General features: G+C 38.8%; 1 protein-coding gene across 1 annotated transcript in view; it reads right to left on the bottom strand.

Annotated features, from left to right (window-relative positions):
* The window catches only part of BRIP1 (BRCA1 interacting helicase 1), a 126857-nt gene extending 105760 nt beyond the window's left edge, over positions 1-21097 (bottom strand). The window contains exons 1-6 of the mRNA XM_054008544.1: positions 21033-21097; positions 18975-19106; positions 17626-17737; positions 16354-16548; positions 13957-14084; positions 12557-12682 (exon numbers count right to left, since the gene is read on the bottom strand). Of these exons, the coding sequence (XP_053864519.1) occupies positions 12557-12682; positions 13957-14084; positions 16354-16548; positions 17626-17737; positions 18975-19067 (654 nt within the window). The 5' untranslated portion in view covers positions 19068-19106; positions 21033-21097. The remainder of the gene's footprint in view (positions 1-12556; positions 12683-13956; positions 14085-16353; positions 16549-17625; positions 17738-18974; positions 19107-21032) is intronic.
* Positions 21098-22564: the final 1467 nt, after the last annotated feature.

The following is a 22564-nucleotide window of genomic DNA, read 5'->3' as shown; positions in this document are numbered from 1 at the left end:
CGACCCCCCATATAATAACCTCACGACCCCCAGTTTGAGAACCCCCGAGTTACACTGACCCAAGCCCCGGTGGGGACAGCGCTACAGGTTGAACCTCCCTAGTCCGGCACTCTCTGCTCCGGCAACATCCATGGTCCAGCATGATTTTAGTTAGCCGGATGTCCGCTTATCGTGAGTGGGTCCAAGTTTCCCGCGGTCCGGCAAAGTTTGGTTACAGCCGCCAGTCCTTGCTCTCAGTGTTCTGTGTTATTTAGCTCTAATTTATTCCTAAATATGTCTTCTAAGAGACCAGCAAGCAGTGGAAGTGTTGGTAATGCTGCTAGGCGTACGCATGTGTCAGTATCGATACAGGAAAAGGTGGAATTGTTGCCGAAATTGGAAAAGGGCACATCGGTATGTTGTTCTGTTTATTTGCCTCAGTGAAATAAAAATAAAAAGAGACCCGCTCATTACAATAATGTATTGACCTCCCATGGTTCAGCAAATTCTCTGGTTCGGCACCAGTCAGGTTCCGAGGATGCCAGACTAAAGAGGTTCAACCTGTATGTCAGCAAGAGAGCTGCTCCCACTGACATAATTAATCTACCACTAATGAGCAATGGTAGCTAAGTCAACAGGAGAGCTCTCTCCGCAGCTACACTAGAGAGCTTGCTTGGGTGCAACTGCGCCACTGTAAGCTCTTTAGTGTAGCTACAGCCTCAGCCACAATCTGGGAGAAAGAAGATTACCAAAAGTTGTAATAAATTACAGACGTCTAACAAGAATGTTACAAAACTGCAGACAAGCACTCTGCAGCTAACACAAACTTTTTTCCATTTTAAGAGGGTTCATTATTATGTATAACATAGGCTGGGCTGCTCTGGAGCACTTCACTTACCCTGGTTATGACTGTAAATTAAAAAACACACCCTTGAGCGTCATAAGTTTTGCCAGCGTAAGTGGCAGTGTGCACAGTGCTATGTCTGCAGGAGAGCTTCTCCCGCTCGTTGAGGTGGTTTTATTATGTTGATGGTAGAGCTCTCTGCTGTTAGCATAAAGCGGCTACACGAGCGAACTTCCAGTGGTGCAGTTGCATTGGTACAAATGTGCCACTGTAAGATCACTAGTGTAGACATGGCCTTAGTTTAGGACTTCTTTAAGTCTCAGCCTTGGAGATTTTTATTGGCATACACTAATCAGGATCAGGCACAGAAGCCCTAATACTCTGGGCTTGTCTACACTTACACTGGATTGACGCTGTGGCGATCTATCCACCGGGGGTCGATTTAGCGGATCTAGTGAAGACCCACTAAATCGACTGCCGATCACTCTCCCATCGACTCTGGTACTCCACTGGAACGAGAAGCATAAGGTAAGTTGACGGGAGACACACTCCTGTTGACCCAGCACGGTGTAGACACCGCAAAAGGTCGACCTAAGCTACATCGACTCCGGCTATGTTATTCACGTAGCTGGAGTTGCGTAACTTAGGTCGACTTAACCCTGTAGTGTAGACCTGCCCTTAGAGATTATTTAACTATCAAAACAAACCTTTCACAGCTCTGCTCCACCCTACTTCCCTGCAGTTGTCTCTTTTTGCAACTCCCCAGCCTGGCATCCCAAATTTTGCCAACAATGCCAGCGTCGCCCACCTATTTATCAACTTCTCTTACAAAGATTCCAATGCCCCTCTTCCAAAATGCCACTGATGCATGGAATGCCCTCCCTAGAGTGATCTGTAAGACCATTACACCCTCTCCTTCTTCAAATCCCTTCTCAAGAACCATCTCTAAATATAAAGCTTATATGAAATTAGCTAATTAATTATAGTTAAGTTGAGGGACAGATGGGGATAAATTAATAATTATAACATTGTGTAAAGGAAATGTGTATATAAATGGTATGTTTGATTGCCATATCTCTATATTCTTTGTATGTCATTTGCCTTAGACTGAACTCTTTAGGACAGAGACTCCCTTCATATGTGTTTGATTGTGCCTACAAAAGTGGGGCTATGATCATGGCTGGGACCACTACTGGATGCTACTGCTATATAAATATCACATAATCTGTTTAAAAAAAAACCAAGAACATTATCATCGGGATATTTATAAAATTACCTCAGCAACAAGCAATGGCAGATAGGCACCAATACTTCTCTCAGTATACAAAAAGAATCTCTCTTTTTCAAACAATGGGGCGGGAAGCCCCTTAACCATGTATGAATTTCAATGCAATTACAAAGTGCATAAGAAGATCTAATGCACTACACCACAGACTGTGCCATGCCTTAAATCAGCTGTCACACACTTCTTCCTCAAATGTAATTGAAAACAATTTGGCCACTTATATTGACAGGGCCAAATTGTTTTCAACGCCTGACATAAAAATGAAGGATCAAGGATGATATTAGAATAGGTTTTAAAACTGCTGACCCCAAGCAAATCAATGGGCAGAGTTTTCAGTACCATGTTGGGGGCTTTTTGGAGACAGGAATATGATGTTGCAATATTATGGTAATTATTAAAAGGAAAAAACAAAGGAATTGAATTTAGGACATCCGCTGTTATTACATCTAGTTTTGTTAGTACAATACCAAAACAACCAAGAGCAATTTTAAAGGGAAGAGAGTTCTCAGTAAAATGTGTAGATTATATTGATTCTACCTATAACCATACTACACTGTACATTATAAAGCCCCTGCAAACACTCATGCAAGTAGCCTCATTAGCCACACTGGGACTGCTCGTGTGAATAAAATTAAGCACATGAGTAAGGTTTGCAGGAGCAGGACTATGTTACAAGCTGGATCAAGTCTTAAAATGAATGTAACAACTGAGATAATATAACAAAAATTATTCTGAGATGTACATTAAGTCCAACATTTTTGAGACTACCTTACAGGCACTAAAAATCTATTTTCAGGCACTTTTTTTTAAAAAAAGAGACACATTTCACAGAGCTCCCACAGTTCCAGTAGGCGTGAGTAAGAGCTCTTGTGTTCAGCACCTCTGAAAAGCTACTTTTAATTAGGTGCTTAGAATTAGACATCTAAAATTGAAAATTTTGGACTTATACCACAAGTATCAGCTATAAAATGAAACTATTATAACAGCAGTTAAGCCTTGTCAGACTTGTAACATTCTCCTGTCTTAACAATACACTGCATCAACAAACAAGACCAGAAGAAAGCATATCGTGCTTTCAAACAACATTTGGAATGGAAATACAAGTACCTACTTAAAAAATTCTAAGCTACAGACAATCTATTCCTTCTCTGTTAGGTCACAAAGAGGGATTATTTGGCAAGAAAATTACAGCTCATTAACTTCAAAAATTTCCTTGCATGCAGGAATGATCAAGTAGGATAAAACACTGAGATTAAACACAGAAAGTTTCATTATCCCACTGGTTAAGAAAAATAACTCTGTAAGAAACAGAGAAACACTTATTCTAAAAAGACACTATCCAAATTTTAAAACATATATAAAATTAAATAATTTTAAAAACTTTCCATTGTTTTTACTAAGCTATTAAAAAAGTAAGAAATCTTCTTCGTCATTTGGAAACATTTGGTGTTTAGCCTCCAATCAAGGCACACACGTAGTCAACATTAAGGAGAAATACTTGCATGAATAAACCCCTTATTTTTGAGCATTGACAAAAAGGTGTTGAAATTAACATAGCTCTTTATATTAACTTTATTTTGCACTAATATCATCCACATCAGCAATGCTTAGGGAAGAGTGTTTATTAGTTAACTGCTCCTCCATACCTATCAAAGGCAGCACATACATACCTTGTTTTGTAGCTGTCCCACCAAAAATGACAGTTGAAAATTTGTTTAAGAAAGTGAGTGGTGAATAAGTATATGGTATGTATTCTTGTATTAACACCGTCACAAATATATAAATTAATTTTCAGTCCAGAATTAGCACTTACCCAATGCTAAAAATAACCTTAGGTTTTGACACACCAAAAAAAAACCCTTATGGCTAGTTGATGAGACAGCTGCAACAAGAGTTCTGTAAGTGGAGCGAAAGAGGAGAAAGAGGATATTTCAAAGAAATCATGGAACTAACAGGATGTTTGCCAACCATCATCCTGATCACTCTGCTTGTCTGTTGAATCCTACACCTTTTTCTTATATATTTAGTTTTTAAGGCCTTCACTGGCTTGAATATTTAGATTGTACGACTTCTCTTACTATGTGTTTGTACAGTTCCTATTACAATAGAGCCTCAATCCTGGTTGGGATCTTTAAGTGCAACAACAAAAATAAATAATAACTATCAGTTCTTTTCATCTATACATTTCTTCATGTAATACATGACATATTTTAAGATTCTAAATTAATGGCACAGATGCTTAAGTTTACAAATGTTTTAGAGTTGTATTAAATTTCTTTATTAATAAAGAGAGAACTTCCCCATCACCAAAAATTTAAATATGACAGATTCTTATGTTAAACTTAAGTCTTGCTCCTGCAACTAGCTCCATCCTGGGACACCCATGCACCTATGCAGTGACAGTTACAGGATCAGGGTCTAAAACTGTACTAGATTCACCCAGAAGTGAAATTAAAATCTTAAGCCTGGTCTACATTTAACAAGTTTTACAGGCATGACTATATCAATAGTTTTGGTGTTGCTTTGTTTTTGTTTTTTTACCAACAGTTATCCAGTAAAAGCCCTAATGCAGATGCTACTAGTATAAGCTCTATGCTGGTATAGCTTATTCCACTTTGGTAAAATGAAATAAGCTATACCCACATAAGCATTTTTATACTGATCTGTGTGCACATCGGGGGGATTTTGTCTATTTAACTATGCTGGCAAAGTTAAAGCAGAAATTTTTTTAAATGTAGATGAGGCCTTACTATTCCAGAACTGCCTGTTGCTATCAAACATAAATTCCCCCTTAAAATATCCCCCCTGATTTAAAAAAAAAAAAAAATAAAGGTCATAGTTGGTAAATAACTTCATGCCCTTCCACTTTTAAAAATAAACCAATGTCCTTTAAAAAAAATCATTCTGCTTCCTCTTCAGCTGTAGCTCAAAAACTGTTCTAATGTTGCTTTGAGAGATCACACAATTCCACAAATATGCAAAAGTATTATAAAGTGCTACATGGCATGGTTCTAATTGTATGACACATTCTCATCAGAATACAAAGTAAAGCACATAATGTATCATGATTACTGATGAGATTTCAATAAAACCCATAATGTAGATAAAAAACAGCAAGTACATGAAATGCTTGCTCTACAGAGGAGTTTCAAGACATGGTTGAAAGCCAGTAAGAATGAAGAATCTATCTAGATCATTATAGCGCCTCTCACTTTTGTCTCTATTTCTGGGCAGCAAAGTATGTTTTAGATTCATTGCCGACTGAAGTGTACGTCAACAAAAATAGGAATGTAACTGGAGGATACTTTAGTGATTTTTCTCAAGACCTTTTCAGTGGGATCAAGGGAAACTATTATATTTAGGAAATTACCTTAATTTTCCCTTTAATAATAGAGAAAGCATATATTTTACAACTCCTCTGCTAGATTGGTTTCCCCACACCATTCAGAGCTATACAAATGGAAACTCTTCAGAGTAACTACGTCCTCCAAAAGCCAAAATGTTTTTTTTCCAAAGACTGTGATCAAGGCCATGTTATTGAACTTCCGGGAATCTCTTACCATTTCAACATTGAAAAAAAAATCACATATTAAGATGGGAAATTATTTATTTAGGTAAACTGGCCAATTTATAGTGCTCTGCACTCCCCTTCAGGAGAATCAAGACCAATTCCAATTTCTGCAGGATAGATTCTTGTGCTAGCAGATGCTAAAAATCTTTCTGAAACTATGCATTCAGTTCCTAAGAACGGTGAGTATCTTGCATTGCTCAATAGTTACTTTGTTGGACCGTGATACCGAGAGGCTTCTAAGTGTCAGCCATAGCTAGAATAATAGTGGCCTGATGTAGGGTCTTTGGGAGACTACACAGCTATTTATTAAAGCAGGGGACTAGGAATAAGGAAGACTGAGTTCTATTGCTGATTGCCACATGCATCCTTGTAGTCTTTGATAAATCGTGTACTCTCCCCTTTACCTCAGTTTATTCATCTGAAAACGGGAATAACATTCACCCACCATCATAAGAAGTATCTTTCTATCCCAGAGCTACAGAAAAACACTAATATGTATCATTATTATGGTAAAGTAGAGCTGGCCTAAAAATTTGCAGCAAGAGTAAGCCCCCAAACTCCCAAGGGGGTAGAGACAGAGAAACACAGGACTGTGAATTTCCCCTCTAGTTTCTCTGATGGAAGAAGGAACTCTTCAGTGAGTTGATTTTCCATCTGGCCTTGTTACCAGAAAGCGTAAGAAGTGGAGGAAATTGGGCTGCACATCCCTGAGATTTTGCATGGAACTCCAACAACAGTTGTTTGTGCTTAAGGCCAGCCCTGCAGTCAATGAGTATAAAACAGAGGGGAAATAAATAGGGATCCTCAATGCTCAGAGGACTGCATCATCTCCCCACCCCGCTATTCTCAGAATGAGAAAAGAAAGGAAAAATATTAGACTCAAAGAGCTTTAAAAGTAACCGTGGTATTTTTCATTTATGAAACAATGCCAGGAAAATGTTGTCTTGTATAGCCTAATATAATGAAAAGCCTGAGACAGCCAAGTGACATTTAGGGTCTGTTTATACTACAAATAAAAACCCACAGCTGGCCTGTGTCTGCTAACTCAGGTTCGTGGGGCTCGGGCTAAAGGGCTGTTTAATTGCAGTGTAGACATTGGGGCTCAAGCTGCAGGCCCAGACCTGAACCTCTACACCGCAATTAAACAGCCCCTTAGCACAGCGAGCCTGAGTTAGCTGATCTGGGCCAGCCATGGGTGTTTAACTGCAGTGTAGAAATACCTTTACTTACTGTCCACCAAACATATTGGTTACCTGTACTTAAAAATCCTAGATATGCTGACTGACCACTATGCCTGATCTGAGGCTGACAGGAAATCTGGCCTCCCTTGTAAATGCCAAGTGGCAGGGGGGAGAGAGGGTGATCTCACTATTCTGTCTGTTTACTACATTTCTAAATTCTTCTGGCTCTGCTCAGTCGGTTACCTGGAGGACTGTACTGTAACAAGAATACACATAGATAACCATTTTTCCGCCACAGGTCAGATATTTTAGTCTACTAAAATACCCAGGATTCTGAATTGTGTGTGATTAGCAGCCTGTCAAATACAGGTTTATTAAAAATATATTTTATGTAATGAAAATAAGCCACATGGTCTTGTTGGCCAACCAGATTTGAGATTCAGATTCTCATTAGGCAAGTCATCTTTCAATTAAAAAACAAAAACACACACGCACCTTTCCTAGCCTGTTTTGAAACATTTTCACCATTGCATTAACCACCCAATCAATTACACTAAGCAGTTTTCACAGAATTCTGTACTGCAAAATATCTGTGATTCAAGGAGCATCTTAACTGGCTGTTCAAAAAAATGAGTTAATTAAATTTTTGCAGACTTCACATTAATTTATCCACATGTAAAACTTGAAAGATCCTAATGGCAAAAGGGGTTTATTGCTTGATAATCTCACTCTTACATGATTAGAGGCTCTCAACTGTGTTTTTTGCTTTACAGTGGCCCGGGGGTTGAATGGTGTGCCTCATTGCCTGAATGTAAGGAAATAAAAGGGTAAGTATGCGTGTTGCTACTGGTGGAACAATCATCAGCATCTTCCCAAGCAATGTTGATCTGTATACACTGATAGTTAGGGAAGAAATGTTCTCAGTTTCCATGTGCTTTTATTAATAATATTTGATGCAGTTTACCAACATCTGCAGCCATTTCAGATGATGCTATAATGACCATTTGTCAATTTGTTTGCTATGTACTTTACTTGCATATGCCTTGATATTTTTAGCTCTTGGAGCAGAGGTATCATCATTTCTGTGGTACATTCTGCCTATTGTAAGGCACTGTGTAATATTATTTATTCTCTAAATAATAATGTTTATCAAGGAATAGTTTACACTTCTCCTTTTCTTGCCATCATAAAACATTCTATTGTTTTTATGTCAATATTTTTGAAGAGACCATCCTCTTCCTATTCATTATAGTATCACTACTACTATCCATTAACACAAATCTCTCTAAAAATAGATTGCAACTTCTCATTCACAGCTGATAACTACTTATACCATTATTTTTAGCACAATCATATTAATGAGGAAGAGAAATTGTTCCACATATCCTCGATCCTGCAAATATTCCCAACTACAGCCCTTCCCACAAAAGCAACAAGGAAATTAGATATCTGTTAAATTGAAAGATAAAAATATACTGGAAGTCTAGTCAGATCTAGTGGCAAACTCAAATCTCATCTGTTTTAAACAACCATAATGGACTCTATTTCTTTAGTAGTTCAGAGCTGCACCTTAGATTTCAAAATATATAGATAGCCTCAAACTTTGAGCCCAAATACAGACTTCTAAGCAGCTTCATAATTTGTTTTTTTCACTTTTGATTTCTAGAAGAACCATAAGAAATGTGGAGGAAAAGTGGATACATTTATCCAGAAATATGATGTGCTACAACACAATTACATAATTCTCAAATTTCTGGAATCCTTCCACTATACAGCATTTCACCCTTTTGTGTCCTCCAAAAACCCCATCACCTGATATGGATGTCTCATTTTCCATATTAATTTTACTTTTTAGAGCTTGACATTTAAATAATTAATTCGTTAATAATGCTGCTATTGTGCACCCATTCATTATCTAACTTAGTTCATCATTTTTTCCTGCCTTCCAGAGTCCTGAACTAAAATAATCAAACTCCAAGGTGGCAATTGTGAACTGGATTATAAATTATTTTAAAACCAAAAATTATTTAGGAGGAAGTTAAACAGAGACTTTAAAATCTGAGACACCTGTGTCTTGCAAACTTAAGAATTTCAAAAGACTTACTGAGACCAACTTCATAGGGTTCAGCTTTGTTCTTTCAGGAATAGAACACAAAAATTGCAGTATTTGCTTCCAGTGCCAATGACATTCCCAGAAAAGTACAATGAGAGAAAGTTTTTCATATTTACCATGCCAAAATACATTTAATGGTTTCTTTTTTATATTACATAAGTGGGTCCAAATAGGTCTTCAAACTTTGCACCCATGAATTTTCCCCCTTCACTGTTAATCCCAAACACATCCTCTGTCTTGTTTTAGGTGATCTTACTTTTCCTGACTTTAGGAGGTGCCAAATTTGTATCCAATACTAGCTTTTTCACCACCACAAAAGACCAGAGGCATAAATGTATCAGACTTCATCAACGCCCAAGAGTGAGACTACGCAAATTGTTACCAAATCTGGAAAGCATAGCCACAAACATGGGCCCAAAGTTTCCCGGCTTCATTATTATTGCTTGAGTAGCCTTCTGGACATCAACAAGATTATTCAGGTACTAAGCATTATTTCTATAAGTATTTGCAAGATGAGACCTATAGATGGCATATTATAATGCACTGCTCAAATGTTAACCCAAAAGTAATATAGATTTCCTTCTGATGCAAAGGAAAATAATAGATAATTCTCTTATTCAGTGTGGTTTTTTTTTAAGTTATTTTAATGTAAGTAGTAAATTATCTTAAAAATGAGTTGCAAAATGCTCCTCAAACACTACAAATTCTTAGTTACTGTCACTACTTATAAAAAATTCTACCATCTTTCAATTTTTTAAGCAAATCCACAACACTGTCCCCTTCAATGTGAAGGTCAATAAAGCAAGAAAAGATTTTTATTTGAAAACCAACAGCACACTCTGCTGGCCTTCAGATTTCACAATGCCAACTGATTTCAGTAGCATGAGGCATTTAAAAATGCCACTTGAAAACCTCTGAAGCTTTCCAAAACAATAATAAAATGTACTGCTCGTTAAAATGAACAAGAGTACTGGTTCTCTTTTGTAAAAAAGAAAATAATTAACTACCAGTATTTTACATTAGTATTACAACTTTTGGTTTGTTTTGTAGTTCAAAAAGGCAGGTGCAAACTGGACCCAGAAGTGTACAGTTAAAATAAAAAATAATGTTTAAGTCATTGTTCATAAAGATGTAGACAAAGGGTCCGAGAGTGTATCAGACAGAGAAAAGAGGCTCCAGCTGGTCATCAGCTCAGGGGTGTTTCCAAAGACTGACTGATTCTTCTATCAGGATTTTAATACACTATGAAATGCAAAGGACTATTTTATTCTAGTGCTGGATTACCTAGAGATGCATATTACCTGGGAATTACTTAAAAGTCCAAAAGACAAATGGGAAGGAGAGAGTATCCATGGGAGTTTTGAACAAGGGAAAGATTCTCCTCTCCTCTCGTGTTTGTCTGCCAAACCCATGCAGCTCTTCACTCTCATCCGACTTTTTAGCACTGGTAGCGACCACTCTGGCATAGCCCTTCAATAAGAAGTCATGCGAATGCTATTAAGTAGCCTCACATATCATTGAGATGATTCAACTTTCCTGCATCAGCGCTGTAGGACTGACTTTAGGAATGTCTCATATTCTTTTTATTTTGGTTTAGCTTGAACAATGTTGTTATTACTTCCCCGCCCTCCACCACCTCCCTCCTAATAAAAAATGAAGAAAACTCAAACACCAAAAATTGCAACAATTTTCCAGTGGGGAACTCTGCAAATACCACTGCATATTTCTGAGTCTGTTTCCTTTAAGAAACTTGCATTTTCTTGGAAGTTCTGCTAGGAAAAGTGACAATTTGTAACAATGTTAGAAAACAGTAATCAGTTTTAACTTTTTAGGCACCTGTGCCTCTTTACAAAACAAGTTTTATCAGACACAGAGCAATTATCAGACAAACAGATGAACATGATTTGCTGGGGGAAGAGTCCACACAGCTTTGTAAAGGGAAATTATGCCGCACCAATCCATCAGAATTCTTTCAGGTTGTCAACATACACGGACAAGGGTGATACAGTGTAATTGAACTTTCAGAAAGCTTTTGACAAGGTCCCTCACCAAAGGCTCTTTAGCAAAGCAAGGAGTGAATAAGAGTGAAGGTTCTCTCATGGATCAGCAATTGGTTAAGAGATTGGAAACAAAGGGTAGGAATAAACAGCCAGTTTTCAAAGTGCCCCAAGGATCTGTGCAGGGACAGTGCTGTTCAACATATTCATAAATGATCCGTAAAAAGGGATAACCAGCATGTTGGCAAAGTTTGCAGATGATACAAAATTACTCAAGATAGTCCAAAGCAGACTGTGAAGAGTTACAAAGGGATCTCTCAAAACTGGGTGGTGGGGCAACAAAATGGGAGATGAAATTCAGTGTTGATAAATGCAAAGCAATGGACTTTGGAAAACAATCTCAACTGTACAAACAAAATTATGTGATCTAAATTTGCTGTTACGACTCAAAAAAAAAAAAGAAGAGATTTTGGAGACATCATTGATATTTCTTTGAAAACATCTGTTCAATGTGCAGCAAAAATCAAAAAAGCTAACTGAATGTTAGGAACCTTTAGGAAAGGGATAGTTAATAGGACAGAAAATTTCATAATGCAATAAGAGAGAATTGGAAAAGGTACGGAAAAGAGCAACAAAAATTATTAGGGATATGGAACAACTTCCATATGAGGAGAGATTACAGAGAGACTGGGATTGTCCATCCTGGAAAAGAGATGACTGAGGGGGTATGTGATAGAGGTCTATAAAGCCGTGAATGGTATGGAAAGTGAATAAGGAAGCGTAATTTACACCTTCACTCAACACATGAACCAGGAGCCATCCAATGAAATTAATAAGCAGCAGGTTTAAAACAAACATAAGGAAGTACTTCTCCACACAATGCACAGTCAACCTATGGAACTTGTTGTCAGGGGATATTGTTAAGGTCAAAAGTATAACAGGGTTCAAAAAAGAATTGGATATGTTAATGGAACATAGGTCCATCAATGGCTATTAGCCAAGGTGGTCAGGGGCACAACCCCATTCTCTGGGTGTCCCTAAAGCTTTGATTGCTAGAAGCTGGGACCAGACAACAGGGGATGGATCACTCAATAAATTGCGCTGTTTTGTTCACTCCCTCTGAAGCATCTGGCATCAGCCACTGTTGGAAGACAGGATACTGGGCAAGACGGCCCATTAGTCTGACCCAATATAGCAATTTTTTATGTTTTTAAGTGGGCTACTTTTTCAGATAAAAGCAAGACAAGACAGCAACATCCTACCTCCAGCACACAAACAAAAAGGGAGACAAAAAAGCCTTCAGCCTTGCCCAAAAAGATTCCACAGAAGTACTCGGACTAACAGTGAGAGGAAAGAGCATTCCAGAGATGCAGGCGTTTACCAGAAGACTTTCCCTCCAGTCCTTTCTAGACTGCATCATGGGATGAGCCAGCAAAATAACTTAAAGATTCTAGATCCTGATGCAGCAGGATGCTTTCTGAAAATCATCTTGTAAACTGGCCTTTCATGCACAATTTCTTTATAGCAACAAAATTTGTCTTTGTTACTTGAACTAATAAGTGGCCTACAAGACCCATGCTACTTACTGTTTTTGGAGAGAAAGCAGCAATTTTTTCTGAGTGAACAGTCAGTTCCCCATTTCTTCGCTGTTGATAAACTTCCAAAGCATCAACAAACTGGACTCCCTTTGCAAAACAATGACGTTTTCTTACCTGTTAGGAAAACATGCAACACTCAAATGTACAACAACAGACAAAGGTGTGGCATTAAATCAGAGCTAAACTAGTGGTCAAACGTTACTGTTACAATTTTAATTTTTTCTTCATTCTGTGCCTGTTTCAGAAACTCAGTGCATTGTTAATACCCATCAGTTTAACCAGATCTAGCATAAGCTAACCAAAAATTAATAATTTAAGAAAAGTTACTATAACATTTGTACATCTTGGTTATCAAGACAAATATACAGCTTAATAATGCTTTTTAAAAAAAAACATTTTGTTTTGCTAAATAAAAGCAATAAATTAATATGATCAATTTCTATAATTTTGGAGTGATATTTTATTGAGCCTTCTTTGGTCAAAACAGTTAATGAAATAACACTATACCACCACCAGCACCACCCCTACAGACTCCTCAGTCACACAAGGACTTTGGTAAGCAAAATTTACATCTAGTTTCAAAGATGAAAATGGATGTTTATGTTGATGTACTTGTTAATCATAACAACAAGGAGTCTGGTGGCACCTTAAAGACTAACAGATTTATTTGGGCATAAGCTTTTGTGGGTAAAAACCTCACTTCTTCGGATGCATCAGTGATTATTTCCCATTGTTATAGGTTTTGATAAAACTAGTATAATTATTGTACAGACATACAATAGAAATATCCATAATATGCATGGCAAGGAAAAAATCCAACCCATGGTAATTACTCTTTAAAAAAGTTAAAAGTAGTTCTCTGATACAAAATTAAAACACAATACAATGATGACTAGAGTGCATCTCAGTAATATAAAAAACAATTAAGGAACTTGTAATACCAATATTGACAATGTAACACAAACTTTAGAGAAATTTCATCCCATGTAAAAAGCTAGTGATAAGAATTTGGCAAGATATCAAGAGGCATTAGATTTTTAGCACATATGTGGAAGGGCATTTTCATGCCAAAGAATTCTTTTCTTTGTCTTAACGTTTAAGAACAACTATTGGTGAGTAGGCTTCATAGAGACAGAGTGTTTAAATTCTCCATTTACTAGTATACATCAAGTAATTTATCTGCATAACAAGTTATTGTGAAAATCAAATACAACAATGGATTCCTTTGTAACAAGTATTAGTAAAAATGAAGAAAAAAAGTAATAATCTAATTTATGGCTGTGACATGACCAACTAATCTCTACTTCTAGCACTGAAATGTTGACTGATATTTGACAACTTTGTTCGGCTATGCCTGGATTATTTTACTGCCAATAAACTTTGCTCACCTGCTGCTCAGTTTCTAATAAACGTATCCTTTTCCTGTCCACTTGAAAGTCGTCATTTTCATCTCTATGTAAAGATGCCCATTTCTTTGCAGATAATTTTGAAGACAGTGTGACTTTTGCATTATGTTCTGTAACAGGAATATTCATTACTAAAAGTGTATTAAATAAATGTAAATAATATTTCCAGTCATGAAACTTATTCAGAAAAAATAGTTTAGACTCAAGGTGGACTATAATATTGGTAGTCCTTTCTGGACCCCATCTTCCCTTATTGCAATGCAGACAAATTTATATAGGAAGAACCATTACTTTAGGATTTTACTACTATGCAACATGGAAAAAATGGTTGGTCTAAGGGAGGCCTCCTAACAGAAGAAACGTAACAAGCATTGCACGAGCTATTAGTTTCCCTTCTAAAACTGATTTTGGCTATATTGGTAAGGAAAAACCAGCTATTTAATCCTTACAATATTTTTAGAGGGTCTGTCACAGCAGATAAAGCTTTAAAGTTTCTTATATGTAAACATCTCTCTTAGCTTTCCACTGATCTTTTATCATTGTCCCTGTTATTGTGGCTAAACGCAAGAGATTTTTACTTTCAAACAGCAATGATTATATCCTGTTCATAGCTCACATCCTTACACTAAAAATCACAGGCACAGATGGGTGCTCCACCCCCGCTCCGCCATTTCCTCCAAGGCCCCACCCTCTCGCCACCTCTTCCTGCCCCTTTCCATCCCTACTCTGCCTCCTTCCCCCCAGTGCCTCCCGCCTGCCACCAAACAGCTGATCAGCGGATGGCTAGTGGGTGCTGAGCACCCACTATTTTTTTTTCCATGGGTGTTCCAGCCCTGGAGCACCCACGGAGTTGGCACCTATGACTAAAATCATAATGCAGAACTGCAACAGCAAAATCATTGAAATGGCCACAGATTGCCATCAGTAACAGAGGAATGTGACTTCATTGTAGAATTAGGCATAAAGAAAGATTAGACTGCAGTAGAAGTCAGCACAAGGGTCATCTAGTCTAACCCTCTGCCAAGATGCAGGATTTGTTGTGTCCAAACCATCCAAGACAGATGGCTCCAGCCTCCTTTTGAAAACCTCCAGCGAAGGAGTTTCCACAACCTGCTGAGGCAGTCTGTACAATTGTCCTACTGTTCTTACAATTCAGAAGTTTTTACTGAGATTTAATCTAAGATTTTGTTAGTCAATATTGTACTTAGCACAGAAATTATATGAGAAGCCAGGGATGGCAACCTCATTCCAATAAACCTCTCATCTGTGTCAGTCAGGTTTGTTTATTATTATTATTATTAAAAGGGATACCGCCAACTTGAAATCTAGTCACTTTTTCTTAAAAAAAAAAAAAAAAAATTATGTTCAGGTACTACACCTATCCTAGTCCCCTGCCAATTTTTCATGGTTTTACAAATCACATCTTCATATTTTCTCAATGCTCTTCTACTCCCTGTTGCTAAGTGAAAGTCCCACAGTAATAACAGGTAAAATGCCTACACAGGAAAAGCGCTGCCAACTGACCATGTAAGAGTGCTGTCAAATGCATAAAGAAAACAAAATGAGAAAATAATGAGACATTCCCGTCACCCCCTTTCAGCTAAAGCTAGCTTAGGTGTATCCTTTCACAGCAGTGGGCAAAACACTTTCAGGGAGAAGTGCAATTTAAAGCTGACTTTTACACCAAAGGCTAGGACCAAAAGAAAAAAATGTGCCATCTATTTATACAATGACCCTGGTACTTGCTGCTTAGAAAAACTGGCAAGATCACATGGACATAGTGGATTACACTCAATAGCAAAAGCCATGGGTAAAATACTTCATTGCAAAAGCACAATAGTACTCCTTCACTGAAATCCTGTGAATCACATAGGGAAAAGAAGAGGAGGCTTCAAATGAGGGTGTTCCCAGTATGCAAACTCCCAATTATCTACTTCCCCAGCATTCCAAATTCCAGAAGTTAATATTTAACAGTTAGTAAAACTGTAAGGTACTCGTTTCTGAGTCAAGGTTTCTTTTGGTAGACTGGATTATAGTGCAGTGCTAGAGATCTCATGGGGAGCTGACTATGGGCTCCTGAACTTCAAACTAGTAAGAAGCAATGCAGGAGAACACTTGCAACCACTACTGAGCATAAGAGACCATAAACACGCTCATCTGTAGGGCTAGCCTATGACATATTTTTGATTTGGACACTTGGAAGGAAGGGGGAACTTTAAAGCCAGGAGCCATTAATGACCCAGAAAAAAGGTGGGGGGTGAAAGCATGATGAAAGTAGCACTCTTGATAAGTTGTTGACTCGTGTGGCATTGGCAATCATAGGAGAAATGAGAACAGCCATATGAGATGTCCACCCCCCCCAAAAAAATAGAAAGTTACCTTTGTCTGTTGATGGTGTTTCACTTTTTATGGAAGTTGCTGCTTTACAATTAGTGAAAGAACAAGAAGCACCTTGGTTCACATCTGCAGTAGCGTCATTAGTCACAGCCTGGGAATGGCATCTACAGTGACATGGCAATGAAGTCTCTGGTTTTTTGCATTCCTTTTCACATGAGAACTCATCCAGTGACTTCTCTAAAAATAGGACAGGAGAAGGTCATTCATCTTCGGTTATAAAAGCATAACTACAGAGCCATATTGCAGAAGTAGGCTCTCTCCATACTGTAGGAATAATTAGATAACAGTAGATTTTGTCAGCCCTATAACTTGTAGGCACTGGGTCCACAACAGTTGTACATCTTTACAAAACAGATATATGGAAGTCATTTACAGAAACCCTACCCATTCAGCTACAAAAAAAGTACAATAGGCCCTTTGAGTTAATACTAACCACAATCTTAATCAATAGAGTAAGCATTATACAGGAAGGAAAAAGACGCACATATATAGTTAAGATCCATCGCAGTTCCTCTGAATGGGTATACCAGCCATACTAAACCATAGTATATATAAGGTTGTACGCTAGTATAAGAAAAACTGAAAAATTATCTAATTTAGCAGGTTTTGAGTCTTAGCCAGAAATAAGGACATTATCTCCACTGCATAAAGAAAACACATGTAAACTCAGTTTTCCCCAATGAAGGCAGCACAAACTCTTTCAAACAGTAAAACAGAGGAAGACTTGTTAATATTGCTATCTACTAATTTGGGCTTGCACTTTGATCTGGTCCATTAGTAAATTATGGGTGCAGTCTGTATTGTGTAATTTACTTAGATTATAAGCCTTTTGGCTAGGGACTCCATCTTCCTCTATGTATTGTACAGACTAAGCATACTATGAAAACTCAATAGAATAATAGTCAAAAACAATTACAGTAATTTACAGAGCTGGAAAACACACATTTTCCAGTTCAAAATGTCATATAATTTCAGATAAGCAATAACATTTTCTTTAAATATGCTGATATTCATATTACCACCTTAATATAACATTCAAAGCCATATCCATTTTAATATGAAAATAACACTGATTAGGTCTACTATCTTGATTCTCCATAAAGCTGGCATCAACCATTGGCATAAGGACTGACAAGATTTGGGTCCATTCCTAAAACTAGATTTCTGAGGTTGTCCACAGAACTAATGTATCTATTAATGCAGACAATCCTTGCTAACTGAAACTGGGCATATGGGCATTTTGAGATAACTTACCATGCAGAGACTGCTGCCATGACAATACAGAACAAAGTAACGCCAAACTTTTACCACTTCCTGTGGGGCTCTCCAACAAACAATGTTGCCTGGAATTTAACCCCTTAACAATCTGTAAGGAAAAAAATAAAAAGTTAACAGCTCAGAAGAATTAACAAGTAAATTTTCATGTCTCTGGGAGGAGGAGGAGTGTATATATATCACACTCCCATTAGCAAAGTGCAGTAAATCTTCTGTGTCAGCAACAAAGACAGTAACTAAGAAAGAAGGTGAAGAACATCTGTAGCTGAAACCACAGGGATTTTATTTTTTTTAAGGCAAGCTGAAAGTAATTTCCTAAATGGAATTTGACGTGGTGCTCAGAAGTTCATACTTTTGAAAAAAAAAAAAAAAAAAAAACAACTCACAAGACCACAAGTGGTCATTAGGTCTTGGTTTTCTCTCAGCTACAGACATTTGCAACATCTCTCACTATACTGGAACATAGGTTCGGTAGTGACTCAGATGGGACTGTCGACTTCCTCCCCATATAGCAGCAACACCTGATCAAGGGCTTGTCTACATTTGAAATGCTGCAGCTGCACCGCTGTAGTGCTCCACTGTAGACATGACCTGTGCCAATGGGAGGGATTCTCCCACTGGAGAAAGTAATCCACTTCCCTGAGAGGTGGTAGCTACGTAAATGAAGAATTCTTCAACCTAACACTATCTACACCGAGGTTAGGTCATCTTAACTACGTCGCTCACTGATGTAGATCTTTCACACCGCTGAGCGATGTAGCTGGGTCAACCTAAATTTTTTGTGTAGATCAGGCCCAAGTCAGAATCTGTTTATCCTTAATGTCATAGGAGCAAAGAATGATGGCAGGCCATTAAATACTTCCTTGTTGTAATTGAAGTTTTATATTTAATAACATGTGGAAGATAAAACATCTACTCCCTCAATAAAATGAAAACTTACTGGGTTGGTACAGTATCTTTTGATCAAAAGATGGCAGGCATTTTGCTGAAGCCTTCCCTTTCTGCATTTGCAATATCAAATAACTCTTAATATATAATCTCTAGTTAAACAGGCATACATTATGGGCACACCTATTTAACAAGATATTTAGTATAAAAGTTTAGGAGTATGTATTCACCCTAATACTCCAAAAATATAACTGAGCTCTCCCCCACATATATGTAAATACAGCATGTTGTTGCTCGTATTGTAATGGAAACACTGGAGGTATTGAAGGTTCTGAATTCATATCTAAATTCCCTTTTAAACTTTTAATTTACTACAGGTTCAAAATTATAACACTACATAAACTATTAAATCAATAGATTTTAATGACAAGTCTACTTACTGCATTCATCATAGCAAGCTGTGAAGGGTAAGCCTTGCAAGGAAAGATAATCTTCACCCCACCAATGGTATATTCTGACACTACCGAAGACATTGTCAGGGTTCTTTTCCCTTATTTATTTCAAGTTTATGTCTGCAATACAAATGAAAAATTTTGACAAATCAGTTCTACCTCAGCAGTTATCAGAAATCTGCAAATAACATAAGGCACCAGATAAAACTGAGTATAAACTGTTAAGGTGATTTGGGGATTAGGTGGTTCAGGATATTGGCTATGGTGGGAATATAGTGCTTTACACCTATAGGTCACCAGTTCAAATTTAGCCCATCTTAGCAATGACAGCAAGTTATTACCATCTGATGATTTTTCTGTAACTTAAGTGATATAATAATAATTACTAACATACTATATGTATTATCTTTTGGAATATAATCACTCAAACTGGACTTTGGCCAGGATATTAGATTAGCACCCCAAGTCCTGTGAATAGCACTTTGGGATCTTTAATAGTCACAAACAATCAGTTCCTCAGTTTTACAAACCCACCCTAGTTAGCTTGAACTCCAAGACAGTGCATCCTGTGGTAATATGGCTGAGAAGAATGGTTTCCAGATAAGATTTTCTATCTTTATAGCAATTTATAAACATTACAAGGGACACTATACATTTAAAAATAAAATGTTTTAAATAAACATTTCTTATTTATGTTACTAATAATGTAATTATTAAAAGAGAAAATATAATTTACTTGTCACTATTTACAGTGATAACTTCTTGCACATCGCTCACTTTGGACAATGAAAAATAAGAGTTGAAAATTGTATATAGTCAGTTTCACTTTCATGTTCAAAAGATGCAATATTTGGATTTCAAACATTAAGGGGAAATATAGGGTAGCTTGTTTAAAAATAACTGTTCACTATATTTTTTTTAAGGTTGAGGAAACAATTCCTACTGGTGTTAGGTTATACAAAAAGCTACTTTTTACAAAGTTAATATTTGGGACCAAATTTAGCAACATCCCTTTCACTGATTAATTCCCTAACTGAAAGATCTCAGTGGACCACCATGATAATTGTTATGATGCCGCATCATCATAAACAATCTCAGAGGAAGGAATCTAACTTAAAAAAAAAAAAGGAGGACTGTTACCCTCAAATGACAACCTAACCTTGCCCCCCCCAAAAGGGACAGTCCCCTGTCCCAAGTTTAGAAAGCTTTTCCTCAAATATACTCAGAAAGTCCCACCGTCCCTCTTAAGCAAAACCAATTATTTTTATTGTGCCCAAAGTTTGCTAAACTTGCTTTATGCAAGGAAACAAGGTCCCTAGCTGAAGCGCTTCAGCTCTAACTAGACAAACACACAGCCGAAGACTGCAGGGAGCGGGGTGTAGAAAGGGAAACGAACCTAGCAGGACGCTGGTCCCCGGCTTATTCAGCCCCGCTCTCTGTTGACATTTTTGTTTTTGCTATTGACAAACAGTAAAAAGTTTTGTATCGATATTGACGCCCTCGTGAAAAGTTTGTGTCCGGGCCATCCGAACTGAGCCTGGCGCAGCTTGGGGGGGGGGGCAGGAGGATTAACACGTTTCTTTGCTTTTTTATTTTCTTCTTCACTTCACACACTTCCCCCCCCCCCTAAAACATGGCAAATGGGGGGGGGGGTGGAGAGAGATTGCAGAGATTCCCCCCCACGGTCCTCCCTCCACCCAGCAAGAGGAAGTGTGCAGGGGCCTCCCCCGTTCCCTGGCCAGAGGGGAGATAGACCCAGGGGTCTCTCCCGTACGACCCCCCCCCGCCCCGGGGGGAAGATATTGCTGGGGCGCTACATACTTCCCCCAACCCGCACCAGCGGCCCATCGCCGTGAGCTCTCCCCGGGCCGGGGCAAGGGGAAATTCCCGTAGCTCCCCCCCCCCCGAGAGTGAAAGGAAGTCGGTCTCCCACAGCGAACGCCCGCCCCGCCTCCATTTTGAATGCCCCCCCGCGGCAGCTGGCCCCGCCCCCCGGCCCGTGTCCACAGGGTGGCGGGAGCCTATCCCACCGCCCGGGCCGGTTACCTCAGGGGGCAACTCCAGCGGCCCTTGAGTTTCTTCGAGCCTTCGCGCCTCCAGCTCAGCCTAGCCCCCCCACTTTCCCCCCACCAATCACAGCTGACAGGAAGGCGCTCCGCCGCAGCCAATCAGCAGCCTCGTCAGCCAACGAGCTCCCGCCTCCGCCCCTCGCTGCTGGAGCCAATCACGGAGGCCCATACTGGTGCCCAGCAGGTTCCTTTAGTTGCCTAGGTAACCAAGCGCAGGGGGTGTGACTGATCCCTGCCCCGCCCAGTCTCCTTTTCCGGAGTGGGAGGGGCTCCTCCCCTTAGGCTGAGACCGTAATGGCCAAGGTGTGCTCGCATCAGGACCACAGCGGCCAATGGTGGCACAAGGAGACGCACTGGACCTGCCCCCACTTGGCCAGGGAGTCTTCATGTCTGGGCCTGCAAGGTCACAGCAGGGGGCCGGCCCCCCACAGGAATTGTACAGCACAAGGCAGTGCTGTGCCATCACTGAGTGCACAGGGTGACCATCCTCCATTTGTAAATGCTGTCACTTAAGCAGGCCTCATAGCCATATCCTCGCTGTCAGGCATTTGCTGTATTAGGCTGTAGTGACATCTTGTGGGGCATTGCTCTGAAATGCTTAAGTGTTCCTTGCTGGGGCAGACAGGCTAGCATTTGCTTCTATAAGTCAGGGGGTGTGGGTTGATGGCTTTTTTCCCCCTTAAACACTCATTTCCCCTGCATAACTGAGGTCCACATGCATAGAGAGGCACACAATCTTGTTCACTATATTTAAGTTTACTTGGTTTTGCATTGTACTAAGTATAAAGACAACTAACGATTCCGGCTGTTTGATTCATAGTAATTTACAAACAAAAAGAAGACATTTCTGTCCTAACCTTAACTGTAAGTAGGGAGAGAGAGCTAAGCACACACACTGGCAAAAAACAAACAAGGTTGTGCTGAAACAGATCATGTAGTTTGGTTACTAATTCAGAGAGATGCACACACAGAAAAAAAAAAAAGTATATTTGACCAGAGGGCAGACAAAGTCAGTGCTAGTGCTGAGGCAGGATACTTCCAATCAGTCCATCCATTTTTTGACTAGGTCTGTAAAAATATCTTAGCATACTTACTGCTATTCAAATAGTAATATTAACAACTATCATATATGCAGATAGTTATTTGATTAACCAGACTTTGCAACACATCTGTCTTGCACCTGTTCATGCTCTAACCATACCAGGTCTTCCCTACCCACTTTGGACAGTATTGTATGTAGTGCCTCAGGCTCCCAGACCATGAAAGTGATTAGCCTATATGATGAAAGATTAAACAAAATACAGACTATAATACAAACCAGTTACAAAATTCATATATTAGTAATATTGCTGTTCACTTTCTTTTTAAAATAGCTAGTAACTGTGCAGGGAGTGGATGGCTCAGGGACTGGCAAAAGGCTACATGAATGATGTTAGTGTAAGTCAAGCCCAAATCACTAGTAACCAAAAGTCTTGGTCATTTGATGACTAATTGGTATCCTACATAAAG

This window comes from Malaclemys terrapin, chromosome 18 (assembly GCF_027887155.1).
Source record: "Malaclemys terrapin pileata isolate rMalTer1 chromosome 18, rMalTer1.hap1, whole genome shotgun sequence".
Classification (NCBI taxonomy): Eukaryota; Metazoa; Chordata; order Testudines; family Emydidae; genus Malaclemys; species Malaclemys terrapin.
This window is presented reverse-complemented; position numbering and strand designations above follow the sequence as displayed.